General features: G+C 40.7%; 1 protein-coding gene across 7 annotated transcripts in view; it reads right to left on the bottom strand.

Annotated features, from left to right (window-relative positions):
- The window catches only part of ELAVL4 (ELAV like RNA binding protein 4), a 93,286-nt gene that overhangs the window by 14,639 nt on the left and 57,381 nt on the right, over positions 1–21,266 (bottom strand). For all 7 annotated transcript variants that reach the window (XM_081914015.1, XM_081914018.1, XM_081914014.1 and 4 more), the window contains exon 3: positions 9,853–9,956. In XM_081914015.1, the coding sequence (XP_081770141.1) occupies positions 9,853–9,956 (104 nt within the window). The remainder of the gene's footprint in view (positions 1–9,852; positions 9,957–21,266) is intronic.

Raw genomic sequence — 21,266 nt, 5'->3', positions numbered from 1 at the left:
AACTATTAAGTCAAGATGTTCTAAGGGATACAGATAATGCTTCAGGATATACCTAAACCAGGAAGTTCAATGAAAAGGAAAAGAAATAGATCACTCCATTTGTCACCATTTACTCTTGGGTTTCATCAACTGCTTGAGGTGAAATACGCTGCAGGAGTTGGGCCATTTGATCACGTCACCTTTATCCTAATGTAATGTTTATTACCATGTTCATTATTAATATTTAAGTTGTGCCAGTCAGTAGCACAAATAGGTAATTTAATATGGAGGTGACTAAGTAGCTTCTGAGGGTGCACATCAAGGAGTGTAGGTAAGATGCAAGTGAGAGAGAAAGATTAGACTTGATGAAAAAGCAACAAGGAAGGAAGAAGGGAATGTGAAGCATTATGTACCTAAATGAATGGATGCACAACAGTTCAGGAAGGGTTCTACAGGGGAACACAGAGGAACCTAAAGAGATCTGCTCATGTTATGCATATTTTCGGGATTAAAGAACCCTAAAACCCAGGTGCTTGTTTTCATGCCTGAAACACAAAACTGGATGTGGCATTTATATAATACACCATGAATATTCCTTCTTGTACATCTTTTTGGTAACACTGTTAACAAATGGGGAAATGTTATTGTTGGGGAAGCAAAGAATTCCCCACTTACCAAAGAGCTACTTTTGAGAAAAGTGAAGAAAAATGTGCTCTTAGCAATTTAAAAAAACGTGTGAATCCAAATATATGTGAGAAGCAAGATAATAATCAACTCACTCCTTTCCTAAGGAGAAAAAAAAACCAAATTGGATCCTATTAGGAACATCATTATCAGTATTATTTATTGCTAGGAGCTGTGTCCCTGCTTGCTTCGTTCGTCACCCCCCCTCAAGACCTCACCAACCCCCTCCACTAACCGCTTTAGGTCCACAAAGAAGGTCCTCAGATGAGGAACACAGGGTCTGGGTAGGTTCATGTGTGAGGAGCTGATCCTTAAGGTACTGGAATCTTGACCAGCACTTTGAACTGAGTCTGGAACTTAATTAGCAGCCAACTGTGCCAGGACTAGGATGGTATCACCAGATCACCTAGCCTGCCCTCTGAATCCTGCACTATGTGCCGTTTCTGAACTGTATTCAAATGCAGCCCGAAGTATAACACATTGCAGTAATCTAAAGCAAGAAGTTAGTACAGTGTTTATAATAGAAGTTAGGCTACCCCTGTCAAGACAGCGTCATCACTGTGCCACCAGTGAAAGCTGATGGAAGGTACTCTGTGCCACTGAGGTCACTTGTGTCTCCACAGACACCTGCTGTGTCCCTAAGCACCCCCAAACTGTATTCTTGCTCCTTTAGGAGAAGCTCAACTCTATCCAGAACAGGTAATGAAAAACAGATTTGTGTCTCATCTGATTATTGATGATAACACAGTCCAAATCCCTGGATGAGCCCAGCCAGTGGTTTCATGTAGATGCTAAACAGCCTGGGGGGACAAATCTGGTCCGTGTGGCATCCCACACTGGAGAATCCATGGGGCCAAGCAACATCTCCCAACACCACTCTCTGGAGATGGGCATCTAAGTAGGGTAGGAACTATTTTAAAGTGGAACCACCCACTCCCAAATTGGACAGCCACTCTAAAAGAAGACCATGGTCAATCAACACTCTCCCTGTTTCTCATCCATCCCTAACCCAACAAATACAGAGCAACCAAGGCAGTTTCTGTGTCAAAACAAGGCCTAAACCCCAATTTAAATGGATCTAGAAAACCAGACGGGATCCAAGAGAACCTGATTCTGGTTAGCAACCACCCGCTTAAGGACTTTGCTCAGTAACATCAGATGATTAGCTTTATATTGCTATTTTCAAATTAATTTGCTATTCTAATTCAACATCAAATGGATTAGAATAACTGCTTGGCTGAAGTTATTCAGTTGGTCTGCCATCTGGTAATTCAGTCCTAGGGCTTAGAACATGGTAAGGAGGAGGCAAGAATTACATGAAGCCCTAAAGCAGGTGTGTCTGAGCTGAATTTATTTTAAGCTAGATATAAAACTATGATGCAGGATACTAGCATTATAATTATTTAGACATCGCAACTGTTTATAGGTTAAGAGATCACACTATCTTCAGGAGGGGCAGTTAACACTAATTCACATGAACCTCACACTGAGCCAGTGTATTAAATGCTGGTTTTGGCCCAGATCACTCTCAGGCTACCTACTTCACAGTAATGGTGTGAAGATGAAATGGGGAAACCCTATGTATGCTGCACTGCACTGAGATCCTCAAAGGAAGGATAGTGTGTTATTACTAGGATTGTTTTCATTTACCACGAAACATGCCAAAGCAGTTAACAATAAATAAAAACAAACATATATCAACTATAAAAAGATATATAAATACAATTTCCAGTTCAATGCAGATAAAGATTAGGTAAAAACCTTCACTTGAAAGGCTTGTGACAAGAGGAATGTCTTTATTAGGCACCCAAACCACACTAAAGGTATGATTCCTATATCATACCTCCTGATGAGAAGACATGCGCAGGGTATAGTGTTCAATTGGGTATGTGTGGGTGAGTTAATCTTTTAGATACCCTAGCCTTAAAATCTCCCAGTGTTCGAAACTCCTACTGTTCTAGGCACATTTTGTGACTGGGAATTTCATTAGCAAAAGCAGTTTCTGAGCTCTGGGCGCAGTACTGCGCCTAAGGTATCAGATTAAAACTGCAGAGTGGAAGGAAAGGAGGACCATTTTCTGCCTCCCCACTTCTAGCTACTCTTTGAAGACTGGAAGAGACCCTCCTAAAAATTTAAGGGGGGTGGGCAGGAGAAGGACTAGACCATGTGAAAAATGAACACAGTATTTTAGCTGCAGTTCATTCATTTTCAGCTTTGCATTCTTGTTATTAAAAAAGTGTGCCTAGACATTCTGTTGTTGCACCCATAACCTAGGTTTAAGGTGCCATTTAGCTCCTAGCTTTCATATCTCAGTTTCTAACACTGAAATCTCCTAATGATAGCTCCCAATGGCTTCATACATGCTAAATGACACCGGGGGGGGGGCAGGATGGTACCTTGCAGCACCCCACTGCCAGGGGGCTTAAAAACCACCAGTGTATTCTCTGAAACTGACCTCAAAGAAAGGATCAGAACCACTGTAAAATAGTAATAATTTATTATTTATATGCCGCCTATCTGACTGGGTTTTCCCAGCCACTCTGGGCAGCTTCCAACAAATTAAAACACAATACAACATCAAACACTAAAAACACTGCTTATCTCATCAGTTCCGGACCACATCGTGTTCAATGGTATCACACAACATTACAGGGTCACGCATGCCTTGTACTCCTGATAAAAGCCATACGCTAGGGTGCTCACTGTTGATTCAGTCCCCAAACCAAGCCTGATTTTTGACTGGAATATGTCAATAACTCATATCACTCAATAATACTTCTTACTGTCCTATCATAGCCCCCTCAATCACCTTCGCTCAAGAATTGGTATTTGTGAAAGGGCAGTGATTGTCACAAACGAGGGGGTCCAATGTAGGCTTTTCCAGGAGTGGTTGAATCAAAGCATCTTTCAAAACTGCCAGGACCATTCCATCCTGCAATGATGTGTTGGCCACACCCAGGGCCCACCCGGTCAACCTCGCTTGGCGTGCTTTAATAAGCCAAGAGGGAACAAGGGCTGAGGAAGCAAATGGTTGGGTGCATTGTTCCAAGCATCTTGCACACATCTTTAGGTGACATCAGCTGAAACCTATCCATGTCACAGCAGCCACTGCACTGGATGCCTCACTGGAGGCTGAAATAAATGCGGTGTGAAGATTGTGACAGAAGTGACAAATGTGATAGTTATATAGATCCCTGAGTACAAGGTGGACAACAACTTTGGGCCTGCTGTTATTTTTCAGTGCATGGTTGGCACCTGACAGTTAAACTGTGAGATCTGACTTTGCAATCAGCTCCTCGTGTGCACAATGGACATCTATCACGGCAGCAAAACAGACAGGTGCCAGTGGTCTCACATTGTGGACTCAGCCCCCCCACTCCAAAAGCTACAGCTTCCTCTCTGACAAAACTGTGTTTTAAGAAAATTTGAATTAATGCATTTCTTCCCTGGCCTGACCTCCCCGAGCCACTGCTTTTATACTGGTCAAAAATTCTGTCTGTGTTCAAACAAAAGGTTGATAATTTCTCCACTTGTTACGCCTCCAAAGATGAAGACCAAAAATTTAAATGTTGCCCAATGGCCAAGATGTTTGAAATTTGATGGGCATAACAGGGTGACTAACACCATGACACACACTATAAGATGTCAAAATAATTTCTGTAACAAGGGTATTTGAAATTTGTGTTGTCTCATGGGAATGTTCTTATATATGGTGATCATTATTCCATTAAAAGTGTGATTATTTGCTAGCATCTTCCTTTTTCTTAAATGCTTGTCATTGCAAGAGCTAGGGCTGCAGATAGATGCTCTGGTCATCTACAGTGGTCTCTGACATCATGTCAAAGATGACACATGAGAGAGTTTAAAAACCTAATTATACCGGACACTAGCAATGTATTTCCTTTTAATGACAACCATTTATGTGACAAAATTTAACTACTTGCCCTCATGCAATTACTTGGCCTGTTGCTGAAGTGGAAGGAACAAAACCACTCACTTAGGTCACCCAAAAGCAGTCACTTAAAAAAAAAAAAGCAACAATACTGTTGACAGGCCAATGACATTAACTAATGCTAAAAATGTCAAGAATATTTATATAACTAAGCATCATAGCAGCTATTACTGATTGTAAAAGCAACTGTGGTCCTGACAAGCAAAACTTACACAGTAACTTATTTTGGCAATACCATGGGAATAAAATTTGCAAGTGGGTTAAAGCACCACAGCCAACAGAATGCTTCCCCTTGGTTACTGTAAGGTGGCAACCCACAGCCCTTATCAACTATACTTTGCCATTAACTTCAGTGGGATGTGAATCACACCTCTAAATCTGCAATTTTCTACTTCCACATCCTGAGACAAGTATGGTAGAACAGCTATGGTATTCAAACAGCAAAATAATAAAATTTATTTCCCTACCCTCTCCCTTTAATAATAGGAAATGTTTGAGAAAGAGGATTCCCTCCTTCCCCCGACACTTTCTACCAATAATAATAATAATAATAATAATAATAATAATAATAATAATAATTATTATTATTATTATTTATTATTTATACCCCGCCCATCTGGCTGGGCCTCCCCAGCCACTCTGGGCGGCTTCCATAAAAACCAAAAATACAGTAAAATCACACGTTAAAAACTTCCCTGAACAGGGCTGCCTTAAGATGTCTTCTGAATGTCAGGTAGTTGTTTATTGCTTTGACATCTGCTGGAAGGGCGTTCCACAGGGTGGGCGCCACTACCAAGAAGGCCCTCTGCCTGGTTCCCTGTAGCTTTGCTTCTCGCAATGAGGGAACCACCAGAAGGCCCTCGGCGCTGGACCTCAGCGTCCGGGCAGAATGATGGGGGTGGAGACGCTCCTTCAGGTATACTGGACCGAGGCCGTTTAGGGCTTTAAAGGTCAGCACCAACACTTTGAATTGTGCTCGGAAACACACTTTACTTTTCCCTACAGAAGTTTCTAGGGCTACAGTATGTCTCAAGAATTCAATTTTGTTTCCCCCCTGCTCCCAAGCCTTGTACTTCCCATGTATTTTCTCACTTGACTGTTTGTGAACATTATTTCATTATTTCAAGTTTGATCTCTCTGCTCTCACATCCCAATGCATTCCTGTTTGTGGTCTTTGCTCTTCAAGCTCCACCCATGTCAAGTGTGCAAACATCTTCTGCTCCCTCAAATGCTGTGCCCCTTTATCCACTGCTGCCCCTGAAGCCCAGAATGGTGCTAAATCCACTCTACTTCCCAGTGGGGAGGGGTTGCAGTGGACCACATGGGGGCGGGGGGCGAAGTCCCATGTCACTCAGAGGTTACCGGCCACGTTATTGTCCAGCCAGCCAATCTGTTGGCTGGGGGGGGGGGCCATGGGACGTGGCCGGGCCCCATTTAAACTGGAGAGCTTCCTCTTGGCTCGCTTCCTCGATCTTCCACCTGCCCTCCCTAGTTTCAGGTTTCAAAATTGGCCTTGCTATGGACATCGGTTGGTTGCCGTTGAGGGGCCTGGTAGGAATTTTTCCACTTGGCAAATTGGCATGGGTCATTTGGTTTTTGCCTACCTTGTAGCAATCGTCACAACTTTGTTAGGGTTGCGGTTAGGCATTGGTTGGTCTTATGATGGGGGAGGTGAGGTGTGGCCATCACCTGCCCCTCTAAGCTTAAGGGTATTCTGTTAAAGGAATTCGGGGGTGTGGATCTTGTCCAAAGCCCGGGGCAAGGCTAGGGCCATGCCACGACCCTGTTGGGAACCCAGGGGGAGCTTGAGTTGGTTTGCATCAACAGGGCTCCTCCTACCAGTGGTTGACCCTTACAGACTCCCTGCGTGACGGGTAGGAGTCAGATATAGTCGGGTCAGATATAGTTGTATAAGCCAATACCGCTCACATTCTGTAACCAATAAAGCTGTGGCCTAAATTTGCCCAATAACCATTAACCGAATATACACGTTCTTGTGTCTTATTCATCAACGAGGGGGGTGGTTTTGGGGTCTCAACATGCAACATCTCATCTCCTTCAAATGACTTCTCGAAACCCAGCTTTTCCATTAAGCCTTCAGTGCAATATCCTACTGTATTAAGACTAAGCATGCGCCACTGAAATGTAGACCCATTCCTTCTCTCTCTCTCTGCAGCTTGACCAGCATCAGATTTCACACCCTGGAGTAGAAACCTATCCTCTTATACTTAGAAGTGTTATGCACACTGTCAGTGCAATAAAATAAAAATAAAGATTTCAGATTCGTTGATGCCATTTGTGTTGTTTCATCTTCTAGCCAGTCAACTTTGTAATTCAGAACCAGAAGTATGATAAAATGTAAACTTTATTAAAACTAAATAAACTGTCAGAAAACAGTGACAGTTGTGTAATTTCACTTTTTATCGTGGTCATGGATGGACAGAAGGAGCCATCTTAAAACTAGACAATATTGTTCAGTGGCTGTATTTCTTCAGGAAGTATTTTCATTGTTTCATTCATTCATAATTTTACATGAAGCTTAAAATTATGAGGACACTAAACTTACAGCACTGAAATGCCTCTGAATACCAGTTGCTAGGAACCAGATGTGGGCAGAGGGCTCTTGTGCTCAGATGCTGTTTGTGGGCTGCCCACAGGCATCTGGTTGGCTGCTGTGAGAACAGGATGCTGGTTTACAAAGGCCACTGGCCTGATCCAGCAATCTGTTCTTATGTACTATGATTATAACAAGATGACTAACTGTTATCTCATTATCTAGCACAATTTACATACAGATGTTCAGATGTTTTATCCTGGTTCTGTAATTCTACATGCAGATCACTAACTACCCTTGTTTTGAGAGCAACTTTAGTTAATCAAACCCCACCATAGTTTAATCAAGCATTGTACCAATCAGAAGGACTCAAGCAAGCTCTATGTCCTTATTTCACGCATCTATGGTGTTTTAAGTACTGGTAATTGTGGTGCCCCCCCCTTTTTTTAATTATATGATAACAAAGATAATTCTTTAACATGATCTATATAAAATTGTATCACTTCAAACTGCAGTTAGGTGATCCAGCTGTCCCATTTTTTTTTAAAAAAAAACCACAACCCTGCCCACAGAGTGTTAGTTTTTGAGGGAATTCTAGCATTCTTCACAATATATTTTTCCACCATGTGCAGAGAGAGAGTTTAGGCTTTCTTTCATGTGAAGAAATGCGAAAACAAATCCCTGTCTATTTATTGTTTTCCATATTCAGTGCACATGTGTGGGAGGCACTTTAGTGTAGGAAACAAGAAGGTTTAAAACAAAGAAGCAGTAACATTTCTAGGCCATAATAATAAAATAAGTAATTGTTAAATTATTAAATTTCAAGGTGAAGGTGTCCCATTTAACACCAAGGAGAACAGCCTGTCATTTTACAAAGCAGATACTAAGAAGAAAAGAAAACCTTCAATGCTATAGGAAAAATTACAGATGAACATAATCCTCTCTAGTGTGTTTACACAGATCAGAACATATCACAATCGAAAAATAAACAAGGACACAGAACGAGTTATACATAAACAAATGAGTTGAAATGGCTGAACATTCTCTTTTACTTTCACACCCTAACCAGCAAAACAAACCTTTAGGGAAGAGATAGGATGTTTTTTAAAAACTTATTTAATGCTTCTTACATATTATTTCATACCTTTGCACAGCACAGTTCTATTGGGTTTTTCCTTTATTATTTCTTCGCTAACCACCTTGATGTACCCTGGACCAAAATCATACCCATAGTCTTTAAAAAACAATAACTATCCAAATTTGATATGGTAGACATATTTGAATTAAAAGAAGTTTAGCCTTTAGATCAAGACCACCCCTGCCCCTCAAAATACACATTTTACTTTAAAGAGTAAAACAAGAGATAAACACCATTAAAATATAATGGTTTTTTAGTCATTAACTGGTTAAGTATGAAAACCTATTTAAATGCGTACATCTGAAAGTGGATACTAGAGTCCTAGTCAATAAATTCTGGGGTTCTAGGACTTATCTAGACTTATCATGGTTTCTCCCCACCCCGAATTTGAGTCTATAGCACTATGATAATAACACGAGAAAGCAACTTATAAAACAGCAAAGATGACCAAGCTTTCAAGCAGAAAAATAATACAGAAAGTGAACACGGCACTAAAAATCTCTACCTTGAGGGTAAATTTAATGCAAGTTGGACTATTTAAGACACATACAATCTATTTTTCTTTCTTTCTTAAAAAAGTGGAGGACCCCCCCTTTTTTTTTGCTTATGGGCTTTCAGGTGAAGCCAGCAATTTCTTCCTTTAATTTGGAAGCAGACAAGGAAGCTGCTGACTCAGTACTACACTGTAACGATAAGAATATTTTTGTTTTGTTTCCTCATATTAACTCACTGAAGCAAAATGTGTAGTAATTGCAGGGAATCCTATAGTAAGCATTTTCTTAGTGTAAAAGATATCAAATTTGATACTATGTTAAGTGGATTTAGAAGGAGTATGCTAAAAATAGAATATATATTAAATTACTACAACGTACATGTAGCTATATTATGAAAGAATTTGCATGGAGTTTTTCTCTCTGAAATCAGGAAGACGTTACAGCCCAGTACTCTAGTTCCCCCCATAAAGAACTACAGTACCAAAAATGCTAACAGAATGCAGACAAATGCTTTAAGATCACTTGATCTTGAGTTTCCTTCAGAATGTTCTGCTTTCTGGAAAACAAACTTAATGCTAAAAACTGGTACCTGATCACCATTTACTCTAGGGTAACTACAGGTGCATCTTGACAAGAGCATCAGTCGTATGCCCAGTTATCTCATGGCAAGATGATGATAGCCGAAATAAGCAACCAAACCCCATGTAGTAGCCATTTCGTAAAAAGCCTATTTTCCCCCCTAATTTGCTGCTATGATTTTTGTGGATGACTCTCTAAACGCTGTGCTTTTGACATGCTGACTTGAAATCCTGTAATAGTCATTTAAAGATTTTCTGCTTGTTTTTTCCTTTTCTTTTTATAAACAAAAACAATAGGCAGTTTGAAAAGAAGAAGAAAGTGCCATCTGCTAGACACCTTTCCTTTGTTCCAAAGTAAGAGCTAGTTGCACCCTTTGGGCTGTGAAGAATGCAACATTGATGAGATAGCCAGACACTGTCTTAACTACACTCTTCCTCCTGAATTTAGCAAAATACTCTTTGTATTCTCTTACCTTTATGGTTTTGGTCTGGAGTCTGAGTCCATTTAAAGTGTTAATGGCTTTCTCTGCATCCTTTGGATCAATATAGTTAACAAATCCATACCCTAAACTCTGCCCTGTTGAAACATAAGAAACAAAAAAAAAGGACTCAGTATTCTTTGCAGCACACGTGTACGATTTCCAAATGGGGGAATGAAATCCTTTTTCTCTGATAAACTTTTTCACCTAACACTTCCATTCCAATCCAGAAAGCATACCCATACAGCCAACACAGCTTTCAGGAGGACTGCTTAGAAATATTTTTATCCTGAGAGTCTGTCATTAACAGGTGCTGATTCTTCTAGATTCCATAGTGCCCTTAAAACTAGGAAAACTAAACGGATATATTAAGAATTTACTAGTGGCCACACTTACTGAAGCTTTTCCCTACAGGAATCACATTAAGAGAATAAAAGACAAGAGAGAGGTAGCAGCAGGATTACATGCAGAATTTATAAACGATTTGTGTTATTTTAATCAACAGACAGAATTTAAAAAAATAAAAATTAGTTGTACAAGCAACTCAACTGCAATTTAAAGTGAAATAAATGAAATGCTTAAACTAAAACACATATCAGTAGCTAACTAAATTCTTACAAATAAGAAACCTTTCTTACAAATAAGAAACCCTGCATTTATTTTACCTGATTTGGTTGAAAATAGTATTTATTTACAATATTTATATACTGCATTTCCGCAGGGAAGGGCTCTTATTAATAAGAAGCTTAAAGAAACAGAAAGATTATCTAAAAATCAGGATGAACTCTAAAAATGAACATGTAAAAGCCAATAAATTAGCATCTATGTTACTGCCTTATCTGTGACAGCACATACACCATCGGAAATGACATAATATCATATGGCAGGATAGATGATTACTTTGTGCTCTTTGCACTGTGCTCATGTGGTGATGCTAGGAAGGACAAAACAGTAAATCTGCTTCTGCATTCGGATGGCAGGAGCCCATTTTAGCAGCCAAAATTTCAACAGCTTCTGTTTTATTGTCGTGTTTCGTGTTTACGTTTCACAGATCAACTTTATCCAGTACAAACAGCTTAGCTTTTTAACATGGTGCTAACTACATACCATAGGGATTCACACAGGTCAGGGATAATCTTGGCCTTGCAACGCAGTAAGAACATTTGACCAAGGAAAACTTTTGTCACCCCCCCTATAATCTATCAGAACCCACCCCTCGTTAATTCAAAGGCAATGAGTATAATTACAGTAAAAATGACAACCAATGCCAATCAACACCATGCACATGCAGCTTACAGGTTTGCTCAAGTTCATATTCAGTTCTTCTGCCTCAATATATTCAGTTTTTCATTGTTTTACATATGCTATGTCCCCCCACAGGAGGCACACACCATCCAATTAAAGCGTACCCCCCTTGGTCAAAAAATATATCATGGGAACTGCAGTTTAACCCTTATAGCTCCCATAACAAACTACAGTTCCCGAGGTTCTTGGGAGCAGTGGTGGCAAAGCTTTTAAATGTAGGGTGTGTACACAGACTAAATGCCCCTTTATCTCTATATAGCATCTTCCCCATTTGATTTGATTCAACAGCTTTTAATACACACAACTGATTTCAATGTACATGGAGATACTGGTTGACTAAACGATAAGCGGAGGCAGCTTTCCTACATCTAGTGGGAGATCTCCATCTTTTTCCATTATGAGGCAAGAGAATGAGAGACTGAAATTCAGAAGGAGATGCCATGTTTTCTGCCTGTCTTAACACCCTGAATTTACAAAATGCCTGACTACCCACTGGGGACTAGATGCGGACAAGGCAGTGAAAACTGCACCCAGGCAAGATGAAAGGGCGAGTTTTCAGGTTCAAACTGAATTCGGACAGGGAACTTTAAAGCATGAACAAAAGGTAAGTGCGAAACAGCCCTGAGTTACAACCAAGGAAACCTGGATCAAATCTCACTAGGTGGCTAAACGGCTCTCTCTCCCCCCCCAGCTTACTTCCTGCAATATGGAGTTAATACTAACCTACCTTGCAAGATTGTTTTAAAGGCTGCAACAAGATAATTTACGTGATTGACTCACTGCTAGGATTTCTAAGCACTGCCACCGTCATGGGATGCATCACTGTCTCTTAGCAACCTCACTTCTCTTCCTCATTCAGGGGAATTACGCTAAGGTACGAGGCAATGATACCTGACGGGTCTCATCATGCACCACAGATTCCCAGCTGATAACCACAATCAAGGTGTGAAGAACTTGAAGAACAAATTCAGAGGAAAGTAATCATGGTTAGAAAGTCCTGTCAATGGGAACGTCAGCAGCCAAAGCACTCTACATGCAGTGGAATGAAATTCAGTGATCTATTTCCTTTGCTACTGCCGTCTCGGCGCAAGCAAAGAGGAACAGAAGTGCTGGTTCAACTTCCAATCAGCTGCAACATTTCTGCTGCAGCGGAAGGCAAATGACATTTCCCCTATGGTGACAGCTACTTAACTAATCTTTTAATTAAACTACGAAGTGAAGAATTTGTCACCTGCCTCCTTTAGAACATCTGTAGCATTCAGTAAAGGGTGAAGAAATAGTTTTCACACTTCTATGCACTCATGCCATAATTTCCAGTGCAATGCTGTGTAGCAGAGAAGGGAAGTTGGAAACATGGCAATTTTGCTGCCCATGAATCGGAAATGGTCAAACAAGCAGTGCACAACAGCTCAGTCCTCCATTAGTGTTCTCTATCACCAAACTTCAAACTTATTTTTAAGCATGCTCTCTTGTAAACTCCCAGGAAGAGAGAATGGACATGGGGAAGAGAAGAATTGATTGCCCAAGAAAACAGAAATAATGAGTGCCTGCCATTTGGTTTCTGATCTCCCCCAGCCTAATGAACTCACATGGAAATCGAACAATAGTGTTTATGCTTAAAATGGGCTTGAAAAGGCTTGGCTTTTGTTTTTCTTTTAAAATAAAGGAGTGATTTTTTTTGTTTGCAAAGGTACAATTAAAATTATTTAAAAATTGCCTGCCCTTCAATATTAATCCAATGGGGGGGGGGGAGAGTGGGCAGCTTCAAAATATCTTGGACCAGCACTGGTCCCAATGAAATGTCCAAAAATTCCCAACCGGTGCTACAATGTAAACTCTCAAGAAGAAAGAATAGGAAGAGTAATAGAAATAGCAAGAAAGGTCTTCTCAATATCTTGTGATATATTCCAATGTTTCTGCAGTTGGAACAATTTGGACAGTGCAATATTGAAGGAGTGTGAATACCAAAACATGACTGCTTTCAGGAATAAAGTACATGTTAAGGTGAAGCCCACATTTTTAAAGCAAAATCAGCTTAGACAAGCTGTGTAATAGGGAAAGGAAGCTTGCTTAATTCTTTCCCCTCTGGCTACTCTGTTTAAAATCACCGATTTCCTGGTGCTTTTCACCTACAAGAGGGGTGGGCAACCTGTGACCACCCAGATGTTGTTGAACTACAACCTCCATCATCCCCAGCAGCCTACATCTATATTCTCTCTCTCTCTCTCTCTGTCTGTCATATGAACAAAAAGATCAATTTGGAAAGGGTGATTTTGAGCTGAATTATCAATAATTAAGTAGGCCTATATCTTCCCTGCCTTGCAGCCTGATTCCTGAAAGTATCTTGTTTTAAAAAGACATATAAAACTGCCAATGAAGTAGAGGCAGCAACCATTTTGCACGAGGGTTCTGTTCCTGATCCCTGTGCGCATGGGCAAAGCGCATAAGCCCACAATGTTTCGGGGCCTCTTCTGGGTCGGCAGCAAGGAGCATGCGCACGATCAGACACATGTTAGATGGTCTCTGCCTGTAATATGTACGGTAATTTGAGCCTCACTCCAACTTGGTCCACTTGGTTGCTATCTTAGATGACTAGTAATTTTTCTTTGGTGGTGAGTGAGCAAGAAAGCTGAAGTGGGATCAAGTTTCCAGTCCCTTCTCCAGGTACTTCCAGCATTTTTATGCTGGGTGTGGAGGAAAGTACTTTGACTCCTCCATGCCTGATGCAGAAAATGAAAGGCCCCCAAAGGGAGCATGAAACAATTGGGGCCTTCTGTGGGTGGAATTCAATGTTGCACTGTAAAAATCATTCTGTCTGTGCAAGCATTTCAGCTTGCAGATGGAATGATTCCCCCTCTCCTCCCTGCCCCCTAGCTGCTCTGGGGGTTCCCCTGACCTCCCCAGAGCCATTTTTGCAGGAGTGGTGGAAAGCCCTGTTGCACAAGACGAGGTCCTTGCATGGGGCTTCCGCTGATAGGGCTCATTGGGTGAATCCTGCCCTGCGTTTTGAGAATGGAAAGATCCATGCTTTCTACCCAGCCTAGAAACCAAGCAGGCTGCTGGTGGAGCTATGAATCGTTCCATCCTTCTGCTGGCAGCCCTTTAATGCTTCTATACTGAAGACAGAAGAGGTGAAGCTCTTTCCTGTGTGATAAGAACAGAAAGCAAGAGGAAAAGAATGCTCCTTTGCTCCCCTGCCGGCTTGCTGTTTTCCTACGAAACCCAGAGGACCTACTGTGCATCTAGCCTAGAAACCCTGCGGTCTGGGTGTGCAGGAAAGTTTCACTTCCTGCATATCCAGCATATAAATGCCAACTTAGGTTGATGGCAAAGGGATTGAGTGGTTTTGTGCCACCACTTGCCACATGATTGGTTTCTATGCTGGATGTACATCTAGCACAGGTGCACAGTGGGTGAAGGGGTACAGTAATCTATGCAGAGTTTTTTATGCTGAATGTGCGAGAGCTGAAGCCCTCTCCCGTAGAAATAAAATGGCATGGATCACTTCACCTCTCATCTGCTTCAAGGCTGGATGTGCAGGAAGCAAAGCCTCTTTCTGCACGGTCAGCACAGAAACCAAGTGGGCTGTCAAAAGAGGCACAGAGTGCTCATTTCTAGCTTACAAAATGTTTTATTCATCCACTATTTACTCATAAGAGGGATTGGCAAAGGAGGAACAGAGTGATCTGTCCATCCTCCTCTGCCCTGTTACATAAAAAGCAGATGAGTAAAACATTTTGTTGGCTAGTAAACCTTAATAGAGGTTATTTTCCAAGGCTACCTTAGCTTCATACGACATGTCACAGGATTGACTGGTTTAAAGTATTACCAACTGTAAGGATGACCAGACACAGCCTTGTTTGGATCAGAAGTAAACAACTTGATTAAAAAGAGACCATATACTGAAACCTAAGTACATTAAGAAGAGCCTGCTAGATCAGGAAAGTGACCCATCTGACGAAGCATCCTGTTCTCACAGTGGCCAGCCAAGACCCCTATGAGAAGCCTGCAAACTCCCCTGTGAGGAAAGGTTACAGCAATTGAGGCTTCAAGCCAAGAGAAAAGGCAACCAAGAGGCAACACAATAACTTTGGTTGCTCTTTTCTGAACCTTTTCCAACTCTACAATATCCTTTTTGAGGTGAAAGAACCAGAAGTGTGCACAGTATTCCAAGTGTGGCCATACCATAGATTTGCTTAATGGCATTATGACATTGGCAGTTTTATTTTCAATTCCTTTCCTAATGATCCCTTAGCATGGAATTTGCCTTTTGACATCACCTGCTCCAGAGGGTAGGACCCAAACCAGTGTATCCAAGTTACAAGAAGGGAGAATCAGACGAAACATCAAGAAGATGGCAAGAGCTGTTCAACAGTGGAACAGATTCCCTACGTAGGAAGGTGGTGGTGCACTCTCCTTCATTGGAGGTTTATTAGCCATCTGCCATGGATGCTTTAGTAGAGATTTCTGCACTGCATTGGACTACAATTCTAGGCACTCATTTCTAATCAGTATTGCCAGTTCAGACCCCAGGAATGTACATGTAAAATTAATACATTTTTGTCCTGACGTACATCACTTTATGGTTGTTTACACTGAATTGAATTTTCAATTTCACCACCCATTCATTCAGCTTAGAAAAATCTTCTTGGGGCTCTTAGCAATCCCTTTTTGTTCTAACCATGTAGCCTCAACAGAATACTTGGTTACCTCATTGCTCACCTCCAACTCTAAATCATTTTAAAAGCCCAGGTCCCAATCCCCCCGCCCCCCGTGACTGACTCCACTTTTTACACCCCTCCATTTGGATAACTCTCCATACAGTCCTACTCCACAAGAGGGCCTCTCCTCTTAGTCTATGACTGTTAAACTTAGTCATGGGTCTATGGTGATGCTGAAAGTTTTTTGAAAGTCCAAGTACACTATGTCAACTGGATCATTTGTACAACTATGACAGCATTAGTTTAAGAGGTAATATTGTTTGGGACAGTCCTAGGGTGCAAATAGATAAGAATGTAGGAGTCCCCAGTTTTTCAAAAGAAAACACAGCTGGGGGAAATTAGATTGAAGCTTCCCTCCATCACTCCCCCATCTAAACTGCCCCTTACAAAGGTATTTGCTGCAAGTAAGAAAACACATTTTTTTTGCAAGTAGCACTGCACATTTTCCAGTTTGATAACAGCTGCGGATGTGGGGAAATTAGCCACTCCTCCCACACCAAAATGACCCCTCACACAGCAGTTCAACTATCACACAAAAAGAGATAGGCCCCTTTAAAGTCATTTGGCTACTACAATTTAAGTGAATGTTAAATCTTTTCCTTGCCTAATTCCTTCCCCTCTACTATTTCCCCTGTGTGGAGACTAAGTTCCTCAGGGTGTATTGGGTGTGTTATAATATGTTGTACACTGCCCTGTGACTGCATGGTGGAAGGCAATATAGAAATAGCCAAACAAGCAAACAGCTGATGTGGAAGAATCCAACCATAATAGCTGATGTGGAATGAATTGAGTTAGCTTCACTAGGAGCTCAATTTATATTCTTCACATAAAATTAAAACAGTATGGAGCTTGCTTCATGAAAAAAGGACCTCTCAGTTGTTATCACTGAAGTGTTTCCACAACAGCTAAAGTAACTACAGATTTTCAGCAAAATATTGCCATCCTTATGTTGCAGAACACTGTATCCTGCTAATTTTGATAAATGGAGTGGGGATCTTGAAATACATGACAGCATGAAGTGTGCACAGTATTCCCCTGAAGTGGGAAGCACCCTACCTTAAGCAAGGCAGGCTGACAGCTACAGGAAGTCAGCAAGCATCAGTGATGATGACTAATAACTGATGATTCCCTATAAGAATCAGGGAAAAACTTGGGACAAAAATTGTAGCAAACTGTAAGATGGAAAAATATATTTAAGCTTTAAATGCAAGGAAATGTACTCCGGAAAGTTGCTTTTTGGCTGCCGAAAAACATTTCCTTCAGTAAATGAGAAAGGTCAGTAACAAATCTATAACAAATGCACCAACATTATCTTGCGAGTATAATGCCATTTACAGTTTCTGGTCCTGGGCTCTTCTTTCAAAGCTATTTTCCACCCACAGCCCTAAACTGCTTTTGTAATATTCAAAAAACCAATAATGGATTGTGCTACCAAACTTGGCAGGTCTAGTGATGAGAGCAAATTGGTTTATATGGATATGTCATATCACTGAAATGCTGGACTACTGGAGTGTTAATTGTGCTAGCAGGTGTAAAAACTGCCATTAAATACTTAAGCCAAGGCTTGAAAATATCATTGGGTATTTGAAGATGATTTAGGTTTTGGCTAGGAACAATTCTGCAGGACTGGTTACTAAGCCATGATTTAAAAGGACATCCTAATCCCATGGTTCTCAAAGGGTGTGGCAGGATAGAATGGCAAGTGTGGTGGGAAGATTCAAGGACAATCAAAGAAACAGTTAAACATTTCAGTGTAGTGTAGTGTAGTATAATATATTTTTAGAATTATTATTTGCAGGATATATATTATCAAAACAAGTGCAAGAGAATCACGTGATACTGCAAATTCACACCTCTCATTGAGTTTGTATACATACCTAAGGTACATATGTAAGAGGTTCATTTATAATTATATTTTGGGAATGATTCATGTTATTATGTAACTGCATTGTTTTATACTTTCTGGATGTCCCATGATCGTAATATAAAGTAGTTGTGCTCCACATTATAAATCAAACACTGCTAGTTGTTGTTTCTTTTTGTTTTCCAATGTGGAACGAGCAAATTTCTATTCTTAAAGTGTGGCCCAGAGAAAAAAGTTTGAGAACCACTGTCCTAGCCAATATAGGAGTATGTATCAAAACAGCTTTCCAGATACAAGAAAAGAATGTCCCTTAGTTAAAGCATATTTTGTGAGATCTATAGATGAAGGGCGGTATACAAATTTAGCTAATAATAATAATAATAATAATAATAATAATAATAACCAGCTTATGTAGATATCTGGGCATTAAGTGGTAAATTAATAAATAATAATTAGTTGCGTGGTCAGCTGGAGACTACAAGTGGCCAACTTCTGACAACAAGAGTCTCAAGTTAACACACTGCACTCCATGTAACACTATGCAGACACTCAAAGAAAATGTAAAAAATATGTTTGGGGGAATGGTCTGTCTTGCAAAAACAGGATTGCTTCTGACCAATATAATAAAAGAACAGCATTGTAAGAGAAAGAAAACTCTGAAAATAGAACGGGCCAGAGGACTCTAAAGGTAGCATTCAATGTTAGTTTAAAGTAAGCTGAACCCACTTATTTCAATGGGTCTGCTCTGAATTAGCTCTTACAGTGGGGCAGAGTCATCTATAAATAAGGAAAACAATGTTGGAAATTGTGAATACAACTATATAAATTATATATTTTGCTCCATTTGTTATAAACATTTAGAATGTACCATAATGCATGCCCTAGAAAAGCATCAACAGGTTTCCCCGCCCCATATCTTTGTAGCAAAGTAACAGCTAGCAAAACAGTTGCCTCCCTCCACATCCAACTTCTTTCATGAAACCAGTGAGCTAGACAGACCTATCCTTGCCAGATGTTATTACTCCTAATCGCTTCTCCTTCTTACTAAGAAACTAGACTGCAATTCTATACACATTTACTACGGAACAAGTTCCACTGAAATTAAATCATACTGTTGGGTAAACATGCACAGGACTGTGTTGCATATCTGCATCTAGGAATGCAGGAATTCTCTTTGAGAACCCACCATGGCACTCCTACAATATAGCAGTATTATACAGAGAAAACAAGCGGGACAGGCTTGATATGTCAAACAAATTGTAATAACGAACTGATGCTTTTAAACATCATGCAGGAATTCAACTGTTCATTTTCTTCTATCTGGACAGCCCATGAATAGAAGAAAATACAATGAGAAGAATCATGCAAACAATTCATGGTTGGAAGAGATAGCAAAGCATCTCCCTATATGAACTGACCCAGACCCTGCTCTCATCAACTGAGGACTGTCTTCAGATGCCCCCTCCATGAGAGGTCTGGAGGGTGACAGCACAACAGCAGGCCTTTTCTGTGGTGGTTCCCTGCTTGTAGAATGCTCACCCCAGGGAGGCTCACCTGACGCCTTCTTTACATCTATTTAGGCACCAGGCAAAAACATTCCTCTTCTTCCAGGTCTTTGGCTATTTAAATAACCTATGGTTTTTGAAACTGTGAGAAGGATATGTTATGTATATGTTATGTAAAATACCATTTTATGTATTTTTATGTTTTTATATTGTAATAATAATAATAATTTGTACCACGCCCATCTGGCTGGGTTTCCCCAGCCACTTTGGGCGGCTTCCAACAAAGACTAAAAATACATTAAAATGTCACACATTAAAAACTTCCCTGAACAGGGCTGCCTTCAGATGCCTGCTAAATGTCAGGTAGTTGTTTATCGCTTTGAAATCTGATGGGAGGGCGTTCCACAGGGTGGGCGCCACTACCGAGAAGGCCCTCTGCCTGGTTCCCTGTATCTTTGCTTCTCGCAGTGAGGGATCCGCCAGAAGGCCCTCAGCACTGGACCTCAGCGTCCGGGAAGAATGATGGGGGTGGATAGGCTCCTTTAGGTATACTGGGCCGAGGCTGTTTAGGGCTTTAAAGGTCAACAACAACACTTTGAATTGTGCTTGGAAACGTACTGGGAGCCAATGTAGGTCTTTCAAGACCAGTGTTATGTGGTCTCGGCGGCCGCCCCCAGTCACCAGTCTAGCTGACGCATCCTGGATTAGTTGTAATCCGCCCTGTGATCCTTGGATGAAGGGAGGTATAGAAATTTAATACACAAATAAATTACATAAATTGCCCACTCAAATGTTGATATTCTGGATACAAGAAATAGATAAGCAAATACCAAATATGTTGGATTATGCACCTACTGAAAACACACTCAGTCATCTATCTTACACACATACACAGGCAACTCCTAACTAGTGCAGGAGTTCCGTTCCTGGCCCCTATGCACATCAGCAGAACATAAGCCCACCCTGGTCATCTTCCGGGTCAAAAATGACGTGTGTTTCAGTGGTTATGTGTCAACTGAACACACGCAAAATGGTCGCCACCTGGACTCACGTTTATACTGAACCATAAAATCAGGACAGTAAGACTGCAATCCTAACCTCCCTTACCTGGGAGCAAGCCCAAATGTAAGTCTCAGAAGGGAACTTGCTTCTAAGTAGAGATGGTTAGGATTGCAGCAACCAATGGTTTTGTAATGGGCCATCAGCCCCTTCATAAACATTGTCCTTAAGATGCCACAAACTCTTGTTTTTGCTGCAAAATAGTAACAGGGCTACCCCTCTGGAAATGCATCAACTTTGAAAGGGGATACAGTGGACGATGAGACAGAAGAAAAAGTTGTACAAAATAAACCAATTGCAGGGGAACAGAAAATGCCAGGTGAAAGTGCAAAATGTCGGAATGGATTGAGGAATATTCACACATCCTTAATACGTACACACACATGCGAGAGGCTACAGAATTATTTTTGGGAATATACTAAAAGCCATAGCAGCCTACGTGTACTTGAATTCTGCAAATACTAATGGGGAACAATAGCAATTATTCTGCACTATAACTGGATATAGAAGACATAAGGATTCAAGTGGCATTTCTAATGGGAACTCTCCTCTTTGGGTTGCTTTTGCCAGCTACTTAAATTCTCTATAAACATCTGATCCATTTTGTGCATCGTTTGCTGAACAAACAAAATGCAACCATTTATAAAATATAAGCAACTTGCAGAAGAGAAATTAGAAGGCAAGCTCCCTCTTCATCAAATGCTATACGAATGGTTAAATAGATTTGGAACATGTAAATCAAAAGCACTGTTTATGTAGACATCATGAATTGAAAGATAAAAGCTGAACATGTCTTTGTGTCCTATCTACTTCTACAACTTAAATGGACACAGTCCCCAAATTGGAAAAAGTAACTGGGGTGGGTTGGAAGCAATGCAAATTCTACAGATACCTAAAAATAACTGATAAGAGAAATCACATCTATCAATAATACGCCATCTTAACAGAAATAAA

This window comes from Podarcis melisellensis (assembly GCF_964234715.1).
Source record: "Podarcis melisellensis genome assembly, chromosome: 6".
Taxonomy (NCBI): Eukaryota; Metazoa; Chordata; class Lepidosauria; order Squamata; family Lacertidae; genus Podarcis; species Podarcis melisellensis.
This window is presented reverse-complemented; position numbering and strand designations above follow the sequence as displayed.